This window comes from Budorcas taxicolor, chromosome 12 (assembly GCF_023091745.1).
Source record: "Budorcas taxicolor isolate Tak-1 chromosome 12, Takin1.1, whole genome shotgun sequence".
Lineage (NCBI taxonomy): Eukaryota > Metazoa > Chordata > Mammalia > Artiodactyla > Bovidae > Budorcas > Budorcas taxicolor.
In genome coordinates, this window is record NC_068921.1 from 34,612,147 (window position 1) to 34,627,744 (window position 15,598).

General features: G+C 46.4%; 1 protein-coding gene across 1 annotated transcript in view; it reads left to right on the top strand.

The window, feature by feature from the left end:
- Nucleotides 1-1,482: 1,482 nt before the first annotated feature.
- The window catches only part of SACS (sacsin molecular chaperone), a 41,465-nt gene continuing 27,349 nt past the window's right edge, over nt 1,483-15,598 (top strand). The window contains exons 1-6 of the mRNA XM_052650110.1: nt 1,483-1,532; nt 1,598-1,748; nt 9,400-9,487; nt 11,745-11,830; nt 12,501-12,612; nt 15,274-15,420. Of these exons, the coding sequence (XP_052506070.1) occupies nt 1,522-1,532; nt 1,598-1,748; nt 9,400-9,487; nt 11,745-11,830; nt 12,501-12,612; nt 15,274-15,420 (595 nt within the window). The 5' untranslated portion in view covers nt 1,483-1,521. The remainder of the gene's footprint in view (nt 1,533-1,597; nt 1,749-9,399; nt 9,488-11,744; nt 11,831-12,500; nt 12,613-15,273; nt 15,421-15,598) is intronic.

Sequence of the window (15,598 nt, forward strand, 5' to 3'; positions counted from 1 at the left end):
CCCAAACTCCAATCTATCCTTCCCCTTTACCATTCTCCTCTGGTAATCATAAGTTACTTCTCTAAGACCTATTTCTGTTTCATAAATAAGTTCATTTGTATCAGGATTCTGCATATAAGCTATAGCATATGATACTAGTCTCACTCTGTCCGATACACTTGCTTGTATCATCTTGTCTGATTGAAGAAGTGAATATTTGTCTGTTAGAGTTTTCTGACCTGATCTTTATATTACATTAGCCTGTCTCCCTCTGATTGATTGAACAAACTTACTTTCCAAGCAGAGAAAGACCTGAATGATTTACAGGAACTTCACTTTTAAATATGGTTGGAAGGAAGGGATGGAACAGCTGTAGGGGTGTTTTGTATCTTTATTACTGCTAATGAGTTCTGAATAATATTTCCTGTGTGTGTGTGAGAAGTATAATTGAAAACCAGTAATTAATGCCATCTTTGGGGTCAACACAAAAATTTAATTCTACCAAGGGTATTTAAACAAGAAGCACACAAGTTTACCTGTTCACGACAGAGTCTTTGAGCTGCCTTAGTAGATGTTGCCTTTTTTTTTTTTTGCAACGTGTCTCATCCACACCTAGGAGAAGTTAGCTCGAAGAAAGGACATGTTCTGAAGGGTCATCAAGCCACATACACTTTCAAATGGCAAGGCCACGTTGGTCACTCTGGGGCGAGTCCATCGACTCTTCAGAGTGTGCTTCTGATTTCAAGGAGCTTGCAGGTGCGATGGGTAACAGGCCACAACAACAGAAGACAATACTGCCGAGTTAAGTCCGCGTGCCTTCTCATCTATCGCTTTCTGGCTGGCAGTCCAGCAGGAAACTGAATCGATAGATCGTCCTTTTGTGCCTTAAAAGCAAACAGGAAACGAAAGCGTGGAGGCACGGTTCTGCGGCTGCCTCTTTCCCCGCTGGTGCCCGAGAGGCCCCCGCCGATCTCATCCGGAGATGCCTCCAGACACTCACAAGTTCCTAGGGTTGAAGGAGACAGAGGCCCTGGAAAGGGCAAGTTCTGCACGCACCGGCTCTTTGGAACTCGGTCACGGAAAACACAAGTCTTCTCTAATCCGTGTGGGGGTTGTCCGCGAGTGAGACGCGGGGAGGGCGGGGCCAGCAGCAATTCACCTACAAATCCGGGAGGGGCGGGGCCAGCGGCGTCTGAAGCAACGGGACAGGCCGGGTGGGCGGGGCGAGTCCTGACGGGCGGGTGAGGCCTGGTGGACCCAGGGATTTCTCAAGAAAAGGTGAGGAAGGGGCGGGACCTGGAGGGCCGGGCGGGGCTTGGGGCGGGGCGGGGCGGGGCCAGCCCTCCAAGTCCCGACGCGGAGGCGGGGCGTCTCCTTAGCTAACGGTCCTGGCGGGCGCGTACCCGCGGGCGGCGCCTCCGGGGCCCCTCCCCGGCCGCGGCTTCCTCCCGCGGCTCCGGTCGGCGGGCGGGGCCGGGCCGGGCGGCGCGGGCGGCGGGGAGCATGGAGAGGGCGCGGTGGCCACGGCCGTGAGGACGCGCCATGGGCGACAGGTGAGCGCGCGTCGGCGGGGGCCGCGACCCCTCGTGGCTCCCGCTGAGGCCTTTCCTTCGCGCAGGTGGCTCCGGGTGACTGTGCTGCCCGGCTGCGCGGGCTGCAGGACCGTAGCGGTGCCCGCGTCCTGGACGGTGCGCGACGTGAAGCGGCGCCTCGCGGCCGAAACTGGCTTCCCCGCGTCGGAGCAGAGGCTGTGGCTCGGCGGCCGGCAGGTAGGGCGGGGACGGGCCCTGGGATGGGGCCGGGGACCGGACAGGGGCCTTGGGGACGGGGGTCGGAGATGGGGGGCAACAGGGGATGAAGGGGCCTGGGATGGGGGAGCAGGGATGGGGTGCCTGGGGACGGGGATCGGGGGTGGGGGGGACCGGGAATGGGGGATAGGAGTTGGGGGATCTGGGAACGGGGGTCGTGGATAGGGGGGACCCGGGACGGGGCGCCTGGGAACAAGGATCGGGGATGGGTGGGGGGCCGGGACGGGGCCCTGGGACGACGGAGCTTGGGGGCGGGGATCAGGGGCGGAGGTGGAGGACTGGAGAACCGGGGTCTGGGGGCGAGAAGCCGGGGACAGGGGCCCCAGGCTCCTCCCCTCCTGGAAGTCATCCTTCTCTGAGAATAAGGATCAGATGAGGTGGCTGTGTGCGCCTGTCACTGCTCAGATTTTTGTCGATTTGCCTTTTCAGCACTGTATCCCCTTCTCCCTTTTTGTCTGAATCTTCACTTCCTGAAATTAAGATACTTTCTGATGTGCGGTATAGCAAGAGGTTTTTTTTTTTTTTAGTTTGCTTATTTGGAGCCATCACCACTGAAGTGACTTCATCATTACTCATATTTTTCTGATTTTGTTATGCATTTGACTGGGATCTTGGTCAGTACCTTAGCTTTTTATGTTTTAGAAGTTCCCCCATTTTTGAAGCACAGAAATTTAGGGCTGAGAAGGTCTTCAGGCATACTCTAACATGTAAGCCATTATTTTGAGGAGTAAATTTATATGAAAACTTATGAGATGCAAATGAATGACTTAATCAGAACTTTGGAAAACAGGAGTATTTCATGTTATATATAACCTTTAAGACTGGTGGAAGTACTGCAGTTTTCTTAAAGGAGGTGTTAAATGGAGACATTTTACTAAAAATTAACTTCTTATTTTATCCTCGTAAACATCTTCACTTTTTAAGAGTTGAACCAGATACACAGGACTGCTTGAGTACCCAGGATGGCATTTCAAGTACTAGATTTCTTTACTTTTAATACCAGTACAGACATCGGCGACATGCTTGGTGCCTGTGATTTTTAATCTCGCAGTGTAGTCCTGGCCTTCAGGGTGCCTGGTGCACCCTCCCGTCTCTTGCCTGCTTAAACAGGTTTCAGGTTAGCCTGTTCTTATGTTCCTCCAGGGATCAGTCCTCCTACTGCTTGGTCCCCAGGGATTTTGGTGGTGGTCAGTGACTGGATCAGGGCTCTGGATAGGACAGAGGAGAAAAGCTCCTCGGCCTTACCTCTCTCTCTGCGTCTGCCTCCATCTCTTGACCTTCCTGCACATCCTCTCCTGGTCCTATACCTACCTCTTTGGTTGCTCCTCTGGATTTGCTTTGTCATCTTATCCCCTAGGTATGGTCATACCCAAAGAGTCAGTTGTGGCTCAGTCTTGCCATTGGTAGGGTTTCTGGATGCATCTCTGCAGAGCACTCGTGTGGGGTGGTGGGCGTGGGTGTGGTGTGCAGAGCAGTTGGATTGAATGGGTGGGTGTGGAGAGTCTAGGTAGGAACCTTGTGCTCGTGTAAGTGGTAAGCTTCCAGACCTGTGCTGTAGAGTTGAAACCCAAAGGAAAGGATACATGGGGGCCTTTGTGAAAGACAGGGTTGTGTGGTACCAAATGGCCGTGTATATTTGTGCAAACAGTGGGAGAAGTGGTGGGTGAGTGTTGGATGTAGAATAAAGGGGAAGGCCTTGCCAAGGATGTTCACAAGCCTCGAACAGGACGGGAGGATAATGCTCAGGTGGCAGAGATGAGCAGGTCAGGGGTGAGGGTGACCCAGGTTTTATGTGTGTTTGAGCTTGTGCAGGACTTAAGCAGTTAGGACAGAACATGGAAAGGGGGGTGACCTAGATCCTGTATTACCAGTGGGTAACAGGGGCCAAATTAAGTAACACGGTAGACTCTGTTTTCTTATTCTGGTAGCAGTGGAATAAAATAAATTCTAACCAGTTGTGCTGTTCACGGGGTTCTCAAGGCAAGAATACTGAAGTGGTTTGCCATTCCCTTCTCCACTGGACCATGTTTTGTCGGAACTCTCTGCCATGACCCATCTGTCTTGGGTGGCCCTACACAGCATGGCTCATAGTTTCATTGAGTTAGATAAGGCTGTGGCCCATGTGATCATATTGGTTAGTTTCCTGTGATTGTGGTTTTCAGTCTGTCTGCCCTCTGATGGAGAAGGTTAAGAGGCTTATGGAAGCTTCCTGATAGGAGAGACTGACTGAGGGGGAAACTGGGGTCTTGTTCTGATGGGCGGGGCCATGCTCAGTCAATCTTTCATCCAATTTTCTCTTGATGGGCGGGGCTGTGTTCCCTCCCTGTTGTTTGACCTGAGGCCAGACTGTGGTGCAGGTAATGAAGGATAATGGGTGATATGATGAAGTCGCTCAGTCATGTCCAACTCTTTGCGACCCCATGGACTGTAGCCTACCAGGCTCCTCTGTCCATGGGGTTTTCCAGGCAATAGTACTGGAGTGGATTGCCATTTCCTTCTCCAGGGGATCTTCCTGACCCAGGGATCGAACCCAGGTCTCCCACACTGTAGACAGACACTTGGGAAGGCCGAAGGATAATAGTGATCTCCTTCAGAAGGTCCCTGCATGCACTGCTATACTCAGTGCCCCCAGCCCTGTAGCAGGCCATCGCCGACCCATGCCTCCTCCAGAGACTCCTGGATGCTCCTGGGCAAGTCTGGGTCAGTCTCTTGTGGGGTCACTGCTCCTTTCTCCTGGGTCCTGGTACACATAAGGTTCTGTTTGTGCCCACCAAGAGTTTGTTTCCCAGTCCTGTATAAGTTCTGATAGCTCTATGGTAGGGTTAATGGAGACCTCCTCCAAGAGGGCTTATGCGATACCCAGGTCTGCTGCACCCAGAGCCCTTGTCCCTGTGGCAGTCCACTGCTGACCTGTACCTCCACTACTGCTGCTGCTGCTGCTAAGTTGCTTCAGTTGTGTCCGACTCTGTGTGACCCCATAGATGGTAGCCCACTAGGCTCTGCTTTCCCTGGGATTCTCCAGGCAAGAACACTGGAGTGGGTTGCCATTTCCTTCTCCAGTGCATGAAAGTGAAAAGTGAAAGTGAAGACACTCAGTCTTAGAGACCCCATGGACTGCAGCCTACCAGGCTCCTCCATCCATAGGATTTTCCAGGCAAGACCACTGGAGTGGGGTGCCATTGCCTTCTCCACCGTGCCTCCACAGGAGATGCTCAAACACAGTTCTGTCTCAGTCTCTGTGGGTCTCTGGGTCCTGGTGTGCACAAGGTTTGTTTGAGCCCTCTGAGCATCTCTGGCGGGTATAGGGTTTGATTCTAAACGCGATTTCTCCTCTCCTACCACTTTGCTGGGGCTTCTCCTTTGTTCTTGGACGTAGGGTATCTCCTCACAGTTGCTCGAGTGCTCCGCAGCCGCCGCTCCAGCGCCGACCATCTTGCTGGGGCTTCTCTGCCCTTCAGAAATAGAAGATATTAAGAAGAGGTGGCAAGAATACACAGAAGAACTATACAAAAAAGATCTTCACGACCCAGATAATCATGATGGTATAATCACTAACCTAGAGCCAGACATCCTGGGACGTGAAGTCAAGTGGGCCTTAGGAAGCATCACTATGAACAAAGCTAGTGGAGGTGATGGAATTCTGGTTGAGCTGTTTCAAATCCTAAAAGAATGATGCTGTGAATGTGCTGCACTCAATATGCCAGCAAATTTGGAAAACTCAGCAGTGGCCATAGAACTGGAAAAAGTTAGTTTTCATTCCTATCCCAAAGAAAGGCAATGCGAAAAAATGCTCAAACTACTGCACAATTGCACTCATCTCACATGCTAGCAAAGTAATGCTCAAAATCCTCCAAACCAGGCTTCATCAGTACATGAACTGTGAACTTCCAGATGTTCAAACTGGACTTAGAAAAGGCAGAGGAACCAGAGATCAAATTGCCAACATCTGTTGGATCATCAAAAAACCAAAAGAGTCCAGAAAAACGTCTACTTCTGCTTTATTGACTATGCCAAAGCCTTTGACTGTGTGGACCACAACAAACTCTGGAAAATTCTTAAAGAAGTAGGAATACCAGATCATCTGACCTGCCTCTTGAGAAATCTGTATGCATGTCAAGAAGCAACAGTTAGAACTGGACAGGGAGCAACAGACTGGTTCCAAATAGGGAAAGGTGTACGTCAAGGCAGTATATTGTCACCCTGCTTATTTAACTTATATACAGAGCACATCATGAGAAATGCTGAGCTGGAAGAAGCACAGCTGAAATTAAGATTTCTGGAGAAATATCAATAACCTCAGATATGCAGATGACACCACCCTTATGGCAGAAAGTGAAGAAGAACTAAAGAGCCTCTTGATGAAAGTGAAAGAGGAGAGTGAAAAAGTTGGCTTAAAACAACATTCAGAAAACTAAGATCATGGCATCTGGTCCCATTACTTTATGGCAAATAGATGAGGAAACAGTGGGAACAGTGACAGACTATCTTGGGGGTTCCAAAATCACTGCAGATGGTGACTGCAACCATGAAATTAAAAGATGCTTGCTCCTTGGAAGAAAAGTTATGACCAATCTAGATAGCATATTGAAAAGCAGAGACATTACTTTGCCAACAAAGGTCTGTCTAGTCAAGGCTATGGTTTTTTCAGTAGTCATGTATGGATGTGAGATTTGGACTATAAAGAAAGCTGAGTGCCGAAGAATTGATGCTTTTGGACTGTGGTGTTGGAGAAGACTCTTGAGAGCCCCTTGGACTGCAAGGAGATCCAACCAATCCATCCTAAAGGAGATCAGTCCTGAATATTCATTGGAAGGACTGATGCTGAAGCCGAAACTCCAATACTTTGGCCACCTGATGTGAAGAACTGACTCATTGGGAAAGACTCTGATGCTGGGTAAGATTGAAGTCAGGAGGAGAAGAGGACGACAGAGGATGAGGTGGTTGGATGGCATCACTGACTCAATGGACGTGAGCCTGAGTGAACTCTGGGAGTTGGTGATGGGCAGGGAGGCCTGGCATGCTGCAGTCCATGGGATCACAAAGAGTTGGACATGACTGAATGACTGAAATGAACTGAACCGAACCGAACCAGTTCTAAGGTCTCTGCTGTGTTAACGGTCTAGGGCATGGTGGTCCACAGATAGCTGTGGATCTGGTCCTGAAGCTCAAGGGCTAGAGTTCAGGGCTGGGGCCATGAGTTTGGGAACCACTTGATCAGGGCCTCTCTCCTTCTTCATCTTGGTAAGCTCACTGGGGACATGATTAATGTTTGCTGGGCAGTCAACTGTGTTCCACACACTGTTCTGCTGGTGACTTTGCCCATGTCATCTCGTTTACTACGCAGGACAGCCAGCCTCATGAGAGAGTTGTGACTGGTCCATCCTGCAAAAGAGTAAAACTAAGATTCAGAGAGATGAAGGATCCAATCAGGATTCATACCCATGTGTATCTGATTCCAAAGTCCATGCCAGAAAGAACTGGTCAGGCTGTCAATTGGGAATAAATGAAAGTTAAATGTAAAGTTCTTTAAAACAAAGAGGAACTTAAACTAGTAAAGGTGATCTTTGAACTCAAGTTTAGAGCTCTTCCAGAAAACAATCAGAGGGTATAATTCTCTCCTGATGCAGCATATGGGCTGTGACTTCTACTGAACTGGTGACCTTAGTGATGCCAACATGTGCCGTCAAGAAGGGTCTCTTTTACATAAGCTAACCTTTCATAGAGGTGGATTTCTTTTCCTCTTTATCCAGTGCTGCTCAGAACTTTTTAGATTTGAATTATTGGTGAGAATTCTAAGTATTTCATGGTGTGCAAGAAACTGGTTTTGGTAGGTTATGTACTTAGGAGTGGGTACTTATAGTACTTGGTCCTCAGTCTTTCCAGTTCCCCTGCCATCCTCCTCCTCCTTGTCTCTCTTGCTTCTCCTGGTCTGGAAGAGGGGTCTGTGTGTTGTTGTTCCCTCCACCTCCTGTCCCGTGAAGAGAGGGAAACTGCTCACTAGAGCTATGTGTCTTCCTGACTCTTTCTTCTCCAGCCAAATCTGCTTGAACCTCAAACCAGGATGTGGGAAGTATTGTTACCTTTCATTTAGCTCATCAGAAACGTGCCTGTCAACCCTTGAATCTTGAGAGACTCCTTGTGCTCTTGACAACTGAACAAAGGAAAAAGTATTGGGAGATGTAGATGCAGTTAATATTATAGTATTTGCTTCACAATTATTGTTTCATGGAAAATGAAAATGAGTATTGCTGAGGTTTTTAAAGAAGACTAGGGCTGACCTGACGGAGAAGGCAATGGCACCCCACTCCAGTACTTTTGCTTGGAAAATCCCAGGCTCCCAGGAGGAGCCTGGTAGGACATGAGGAGGAAGAGTTGGACATGACTGAGCAACTTCCCTTTCACTTTTCACTTTCATGCGCTGGAGAAGGAAATGGCAACCCACTCCAGTGTTCTTGCCTGGAGAATCCCAGGGATGGGGGAGCCTGGTGGGCTGCTGTCTATGGGGTCACACAGAGTCGGACATGACTGAATTGAGCAGCAGCAGCAGCAGGGCTGACCTGAACAGAGACCCAAATGTTCAAGTTATTTTGTAATCATTCTGTTCTAAAAACAAAATACAAAGACTGAAATTGGCAACTTTTAAGGTTTCATTGCCTCTGGAGATGGATATGACCAGCTTTGCTTGGTTGACTGACTTAAGGTCTCAAGGGAGAGGCCCAAGCAGAACCCCCAGATCTTGGCGGGCTCAGGAGGGAACACAGGTACACTGCTGGGTTCTCTCTGCTGCTTGACTTCTCTTTGGGAGAATCACTGCCTGAGATAGGCCACTGATTACAATCTGCCAGAAGCATCCAGTGTCGGAGTCACACAGCCAGTCACGTGTGTTGTCACTAATGGGGTTCTACAGTGTGTGCTCTTCCTTTCAAGTCCTCCTTAAAACCTGGAGACATGGTCCTATGTTACAGACTTCTGCTTCCCTTCCTGCCATTCTTCTTTAAATGTACCTTAGCTAACTGAGTTGGACTACTAATCTTTGGCTTGTGCATAGCTCTCTTTCAGTCATCAATCATTAATAGAATGAACAGCCATGAACCCATCATCCAACTGAAGCACTGGAACAGTGTTAACAGTCTCTTGGCCTTGGTGCTTTTCTTCCATGGCTTGTGTCCCTGTCTCTTTATTTGTAATTACTTAAGGAAAAATCAGGTGGCTCTGTGGTGAAGAACCCACCTGCTAATGCAGGAGAGGCAGGAGATGCTGGTTCAATCCCTAAAGGTGGGGAAGATCCCCTGGAGGAGGAAACGGCAAGCTGCTCCAGTATTCTTGCCTAGAGAATCCCATGGACAGAGAAACCCATGGCCACAATCCACAGAGTCGCAAAGAGTCGGCTCTGATTGAGTGACTGATGCATGCACACAAGGAAGAGCCATTTAAATTTTTAAATAAAATTTTTGACTAAATTTTGTTCTCTGAAATATTCACTTCTCCAGAGCAACTTATTTCCTGATTAGAACACTTAACAAACATTATTTAAGTGAAACAGAATGAGGTAAAGTTTTGAATTTATAGAAGTAGGAACTATATTGCTTTTCATACATTTTCTTTTTTTCAGTTATCTGACTGGATCAAGATTGGAGATCTGACCTCCCAGAACTGTCATCTTTTTGTAAACCTTCAATCAAAAGGCTTAAGAGGAGGAGGTATACCATTGACTTTACTAGGAGTCAGTTCCATTTTTAATTGCATAAAGATAATGTTTTAAAAACAGAGATGTTATGGGGAGGGAGGTGGGAGGGGGGTTCATGTTTGGGAACACATGTAAGAATTAAAGATTTTAAAATTTAAAAAAAAAAATGAAATGAAAGTACATACCACTGGGATGAGATGAGGGCATGTCAAGGTCGGAGAAGCACACGTGGGTGGAGTGAGCCTCCCCTGGGGTGAGTGGTCTGTGGGTTGGGTCCTGTGGGGCTTGGTGGGTGTGGGTCGTTGTACCAGAAAGATGCAGATTAATTAAGACTGAGGTTTTGTCGTCAGCACAGATTTCGTTTTTGCTTATAAACATGTATTTTTTCTGTGCATCTAGGAAATTACTTTCCCTCCCCCATTCTCCCTACACTTTGCTGTCCCCTGTCTGAAGGTGACCTGGATGGCCTGTCCTGAAAGTCTCCAGTTTAGGAGAGATGGAGGGTATGGGAACCAGGCAGCGATTGGGATGCTGCCTGTGCCACATTTCAGAACAGTGTGAACAGTGATTGATTTGAGAATATTAAGGCTGGCATGACAGGCACTTCCATCTCTGGCTTCTTTCTTAGCTGCAAAGACTTCTCTGGTGGTTTAGCAGTAAAGAATCTGCCTGCAATTCAGGAGACACAGGTTCAGTCCCTGGGTTGGGAAGATCCCCTGGAGAAGGAAATGGCAACCCACTCCAGTATTCTTGCCTGAAGAATCCCATGGACAGAGGAGCCTGGCGGGCTGCAGTCAATAGGGTTACGAAGAGTCAGACATGACTTAGTGACAAAAACCACCTCCAAAGCACCCATAAAATAGCGCCATTTATTTCATTTGCTTTGGAAAATAGCAGCACCCCATGCTCTTTATTTTTGAGTTAATAATCTTATGTGACATTTAGGATATTTTTTTAAAACCCAAATTTGTAATTTAATTAAGAAGCTTGAGATTTGATAAAATTGAGTCTACTCTACTTTGTACTGAAGCTGTGTAGTCAGGTAGGTTTTCATACCAGAGGGCTGCAGTGACGTGTATGAAGTCAGAATTGCACAGCTTTACTGTCTCTGACTGTGTGGATCACAATAAACTGAGGAAAATTCTGAAAGAGATGGGAATACCAGACCACCTGACCTGCCTCTTGAGAAACCTTTATGCGGGTCAGGAAGCAACAGTTAGAATTGGACGTGGAACAACAGACTGGTTCCAAATAGGAAAAGGAGTATGTCAAGGCTGTATATTGTTACCCTGCTTATTTACCTTCTATGAAGAGTACATCATGAGAAACGCTGGGCTGGAAGAAGCACAAGCTGGAATCAAGATTCCTGGGAGAAATATCAATAACCTCAGATATGCAGATGACACCACCCTTATGGCAGAAAGTGAAGAGGAACTAAAAAGCCTCTTGATGAAAGTGAAAGTGGAGAGTGAAAAAGTTGACTTAAAGCTCAACATTCAGAAAACAAAGATCATGGCATCTGGTCCCATCACTTCATGGCAAATAGATGGGGAAACAGTGGAAACAGTGTCAGACTTTATTTTTGGGGGCTCCAAAATCACTGCAGATGGTGACTGCAGCCATGAAATTAAAAGACACTTACTCCTTGGAAGAAAGGTTATGACCAATCTAGATAGCATATTGAAAAGCAGAGACATTACTTTGTCAACAAAGGTCCATCTAGTCAAGGCTATGGTTTTTCCAGTGGTCATGTATGGATGTGAGAGTCGGACTGTGAAGAAAGCTGAGTGCTGAAGAATTGATGCTTTTGAACTGTGGTGTTGGAGAAGACTCTTGAGAGTTCCTTGGACTGCAAGGAGATCCAACCAGTCCATTCTGAAGGAGATCAGCCCTGGGATTTCTTTGGAAGGAATGATGCTAAAGCTGAAACTCCAGTACTTTGGCCACCTCATGCGAAGAGTTGACTCATTGGAAAAGACTCTAATGCTGGGAGGGATTGGGGGCAGGAGGAGAAGGGGACGACAGAGGATGAGATGGCTGGATGGCATCACTGACTCAATGGATGTGTCTGAGTGAACTCTGGGAGTTGGTGATGGACAGGGAGGCCTGGCGTGCTGAGATTCATGGGGTTGCAAAGAGTCGGACACGACTGAGCGACTGAACTGACTGACCGACTGACCTACTGTCTCTAAGAACCAAATGGTATTCATCATTTGTAAAGGCTATTAATGACTTAATAACAATCATGTTGAATGTGTTCTCTCTTTTAGGTCGATTTGGTCAAACAACGCCACCACTTGTGGACTTCCTCAAGGACATCTTGAGACGGTACCCAGAAGGAGGGCAGATTCTGAAGGTAGGGCAGGGTTGCATGCATGTGCACCTCCATCCTGGTAACCATGAGATGAGAGAGATTACCAGGAAGTCCTGTTCATGTTTTCATTTTAAAGCTTTGTCTAGATTTGAATGGCTGTATCTGTTTCCCTCTGCACCTGCCGTGCATATGCTGAACAGGACGGCTTGAGATGCAGTTGGCATGAATGTGTGAGGGTTCAGAGGCAAAGGGGCCCCTGTGTGCGGGAGTCAAGCAGTGTCGCTCTACAAATGCTTTTTTGGGGCAATTTTTATATAATTACATATTGTAATTTTGTGAACTTATGTAAAACATTGTGCAGGAGCATCGCAAACCAACCAGCTGACCAAATTAAATAATACTAAACCCACATTCAGGCGCCATGAACCCATGCTTGCTTGACTCCTGGATTTAGAAGTTTGCTTTTTGGGTGAGTGTATTTAAAAGGATAATTTTTTTAGTTCAGTATTTGTATTTACGATACATCCTTTTAGTTTGAATACACTCATTAAACAAACAAACTAAACAAGCAAATCTACAAAGACCTGCTCATGATCCAGATAGTGGGTTTCCTTTACTTATGTGTAAATGCTTTTTGCATATTCGAGGTGAATACAAGGTGGGCAGTGGATTACTGTTTTATTAAATATTACCCTTTCTGGTGTATTTCTAGGAATTAATTCAGAATGCAGAAGATGCTGGGGCCACAGAAGTTAAGTTCTTGTACGATGAGACTCAGTATGGAACACAGACTCTTTGGTCGAAAGACATGGCACAATATCAGGGTAAGGGTCAGTCGTTAGTCAGAGACACGTTTTATTCTGTGTACTAACAGGTGACTTTTCGTGGTTTACAGTACAGCATTCAGTGCACGGTCGCATTACCACCTCTCCTTCACTTCTCTGCATATTTAACTCCACTTCTTCAGAGGTTTTCTCTGCTTTTCATGGGCAAGTGTCTCTCCTAGTTGGTATTTTTACAGAACAGAAAAGAATAAAAATCCTAAAACTCAGAGGAACTAACAACGTAAATACATAAACCTCTTATTCTATTCAGTAAACTTGTGAGCCTTTTATATCGTTAGCAAGACAGAATGGCACCCTTTCCAAAGAGAACACTCCTCTGCATTTGGAAAGAAGTTAGAGGCTGTGGTTTTGTATCTTACTTTCTGTTGTGAGAGGTGCCCTTGGAGTATTTTGAAGGGAGGTGGGAAGAAAGACTAAAGAAAAGGATAGAGTAAGGAGAATGAAAGGAAAGACAGTAGGAACCATAACTAACACAAGGACTCCTGAAGCCCTGCGCTGTGAAGTGCTGTGTTGAAAAGGGTATTCATCACTTGCAGAGCAGCTTTAAAGTCTACAGAATGATTGTGAATGACTGTGGTGGAAAGTCATTGAGAAAAGGGAAACTCAAGTCAGACTTTCCTGGACATATTTTTTTACAGAGGTGTAAATCACATATTCTTTAAAAGATGTTTTATGATTTAGGAGGATAATCAACATTATTGTTAAGTATTTAAATACTAAATATTTAGCATTTATGATAGCTCATATGTTTATTCTTGTGATATGGAAGTTGCATTTTTTTTTTTTATTCCATAAGGAGATGAGATGTAACATGTCAAGAGGTTTTCACTCTAGTCCTGACTCCTGCCACCTTCGCTGATCTCGGGCAAGCTCAGTTTTACAGTGAGAGGATGAAACCAGTAGGTTTCCTGGCCCTGAGAGTCTGTGGTATAAGCATTGTTGAAAGACACTCGGTGTAGATGTGACAGACTTCTGTCGAAGTCCTGATCCTGCTTGGGGCTGCCCGTGTTCCATGTCCATGGGCACTGGTACCCAGTGTCAGCTCTGCCCCTCGAGTTCCTCCCTGGGCCTGAGTGGAGCTTGAGCCCGGCGGCATGTCAGCCTGCTCGTCCATGGACTGGTGAGGACACGGCCACCCCCAGTTACTCTTGAGGGTCCCAGGAGCTCGCGTGTGTTGCCATGCTCTCTGTCTGGCATCATTCTGCTGGTTGGAGCGTCCTGTAGAGCTGTAAATGGGAAGAGATCCTAGAAGTGTTTTGCTTCTCAGCTCTCTTATGTCTAGTTTTTGCTTCCAGCCCTGACTTCACTTCATTTTTTAAAAAATATGTGAAATGGTTATTTAGCTGTGTGAGTGATGTCACATTAGACAGATTTTTAAAACCTGGACGTCCAGAAGGAGCTGGACATGATTTTGATCTCTTTGAAAGTGAAAGTTGCTCAGTCGTGTCTGAGTCTTTGTGACCCCATGGACTATAGTGTTAGTCACTCAGTTCATGTCTGACTCTTTTCGACCCCATGGATTGTAGCCTACCAGGCTCCTTGGTCCATGAGATTTTCCAGGCAAGCGTACTGAAGTGGGTTGCTATTTCCTTCTCCAGGGGATCTTCCTGAGCCAGGGATCGAACCCGGGTCTCTCACATTGTAGGCAGATGCTTTACCGTCCGAGCCACCAGGGAAGCCCTGGTGATCTCTTTAGCTCACGTCTATTGTGCTCATGCTGTGTGAGGGGTTTTCCTCACATTCAGACAAGAGTGTTGTCTTGGCTGGTGTCATCTTCTTGGGTTACAGTTTTTTCCCCTTTACAGACGCTTAGTGTTGTAGATGAGAATTCTTGAGTTCAACTTGTTTTTGTTTCTTTTATATAATGAGAAGACAGAAGACTCAGAATGTGTCCAATGAGAGAGATCCAATGCAGAAAAATAAGAGATTTCCTCAGTTTCTCACTTTACTAAGGACTTCAAGGGTGTAGTTAATTAGGGGCTACAAGTGAAGGAAGGGCTGGGGCTCCCAGAAGCCGGGGGCTCCCAGAGCCCACCCACACCCTTCCTGCTGTGTGGGACACACCATGATCTCCACATGGTCAACCTTCCTGTAGTAACCTCTTAGGCTTGACTTTTTCATGTCTCTACTTTGACTATTTTACAGATATTTTACAGTCATGCCATTTTTGTAACATAGATTATGACCAGCATCCCCATATCTGTGCTTGAATTCATAGGCACATGAAAAGCATTATTTTAACATGGTTCCTTTAGTCTTCTCAGTACATTTATAGGTAATTCCATTTATAAAAATATATAAGTAAATATGTTACTTAGGGTCAAGTTTTACAAAGTAGTACATGGTGATTAACTTTCTTGTTTGCACTGTGTTTTGAGTATCTAAGCACTATAATTTTTCCTTTTTGGATTTTGGGTCAACACTACTATATTTCTTGTGCTGGTCATTTTTACCATTAATTTGTAATTTCTGTTTTTACTGTGAGAGCAACCAAACAGTGATACTGGATCAGTCACTGTTTTCAGTTCTTTCTGTCTTTTCATCAAATAAGCATTATTACATAGAGGAAGTTTGTGTAGCAGAGGTGAGTATCCAGGCTCCCTTCTTTCTCAGCCCCTGCCTGTGCATCTTGACCCCCAGGGCCCGCTCTCTACGTGTACAACAACGCAGTGTTCACCCCAGAGGACTGGCACGGCATTCAGGAAATAGCGCGGAGCAGGAAGAAGGATGACCCTTTGAAGGTTGGAAGATTTGGAATTGGCTTCAATTCTGTCTATCATATCACAGGTGTGGTATTTGGCTTTTCAGTCTTGAGATTCAGTTATTTTAGCCCCTGCTTTGGATATTATTGGGTAAACTTCAGAGACGATATTGAATGCTGATGAAATTTCAGTGTGTCTTGTGTTTTCTCTAGTTATCTTGGTAACCGTATCAAATCTGCATCGTGTGATGCAAAAGTTAATGT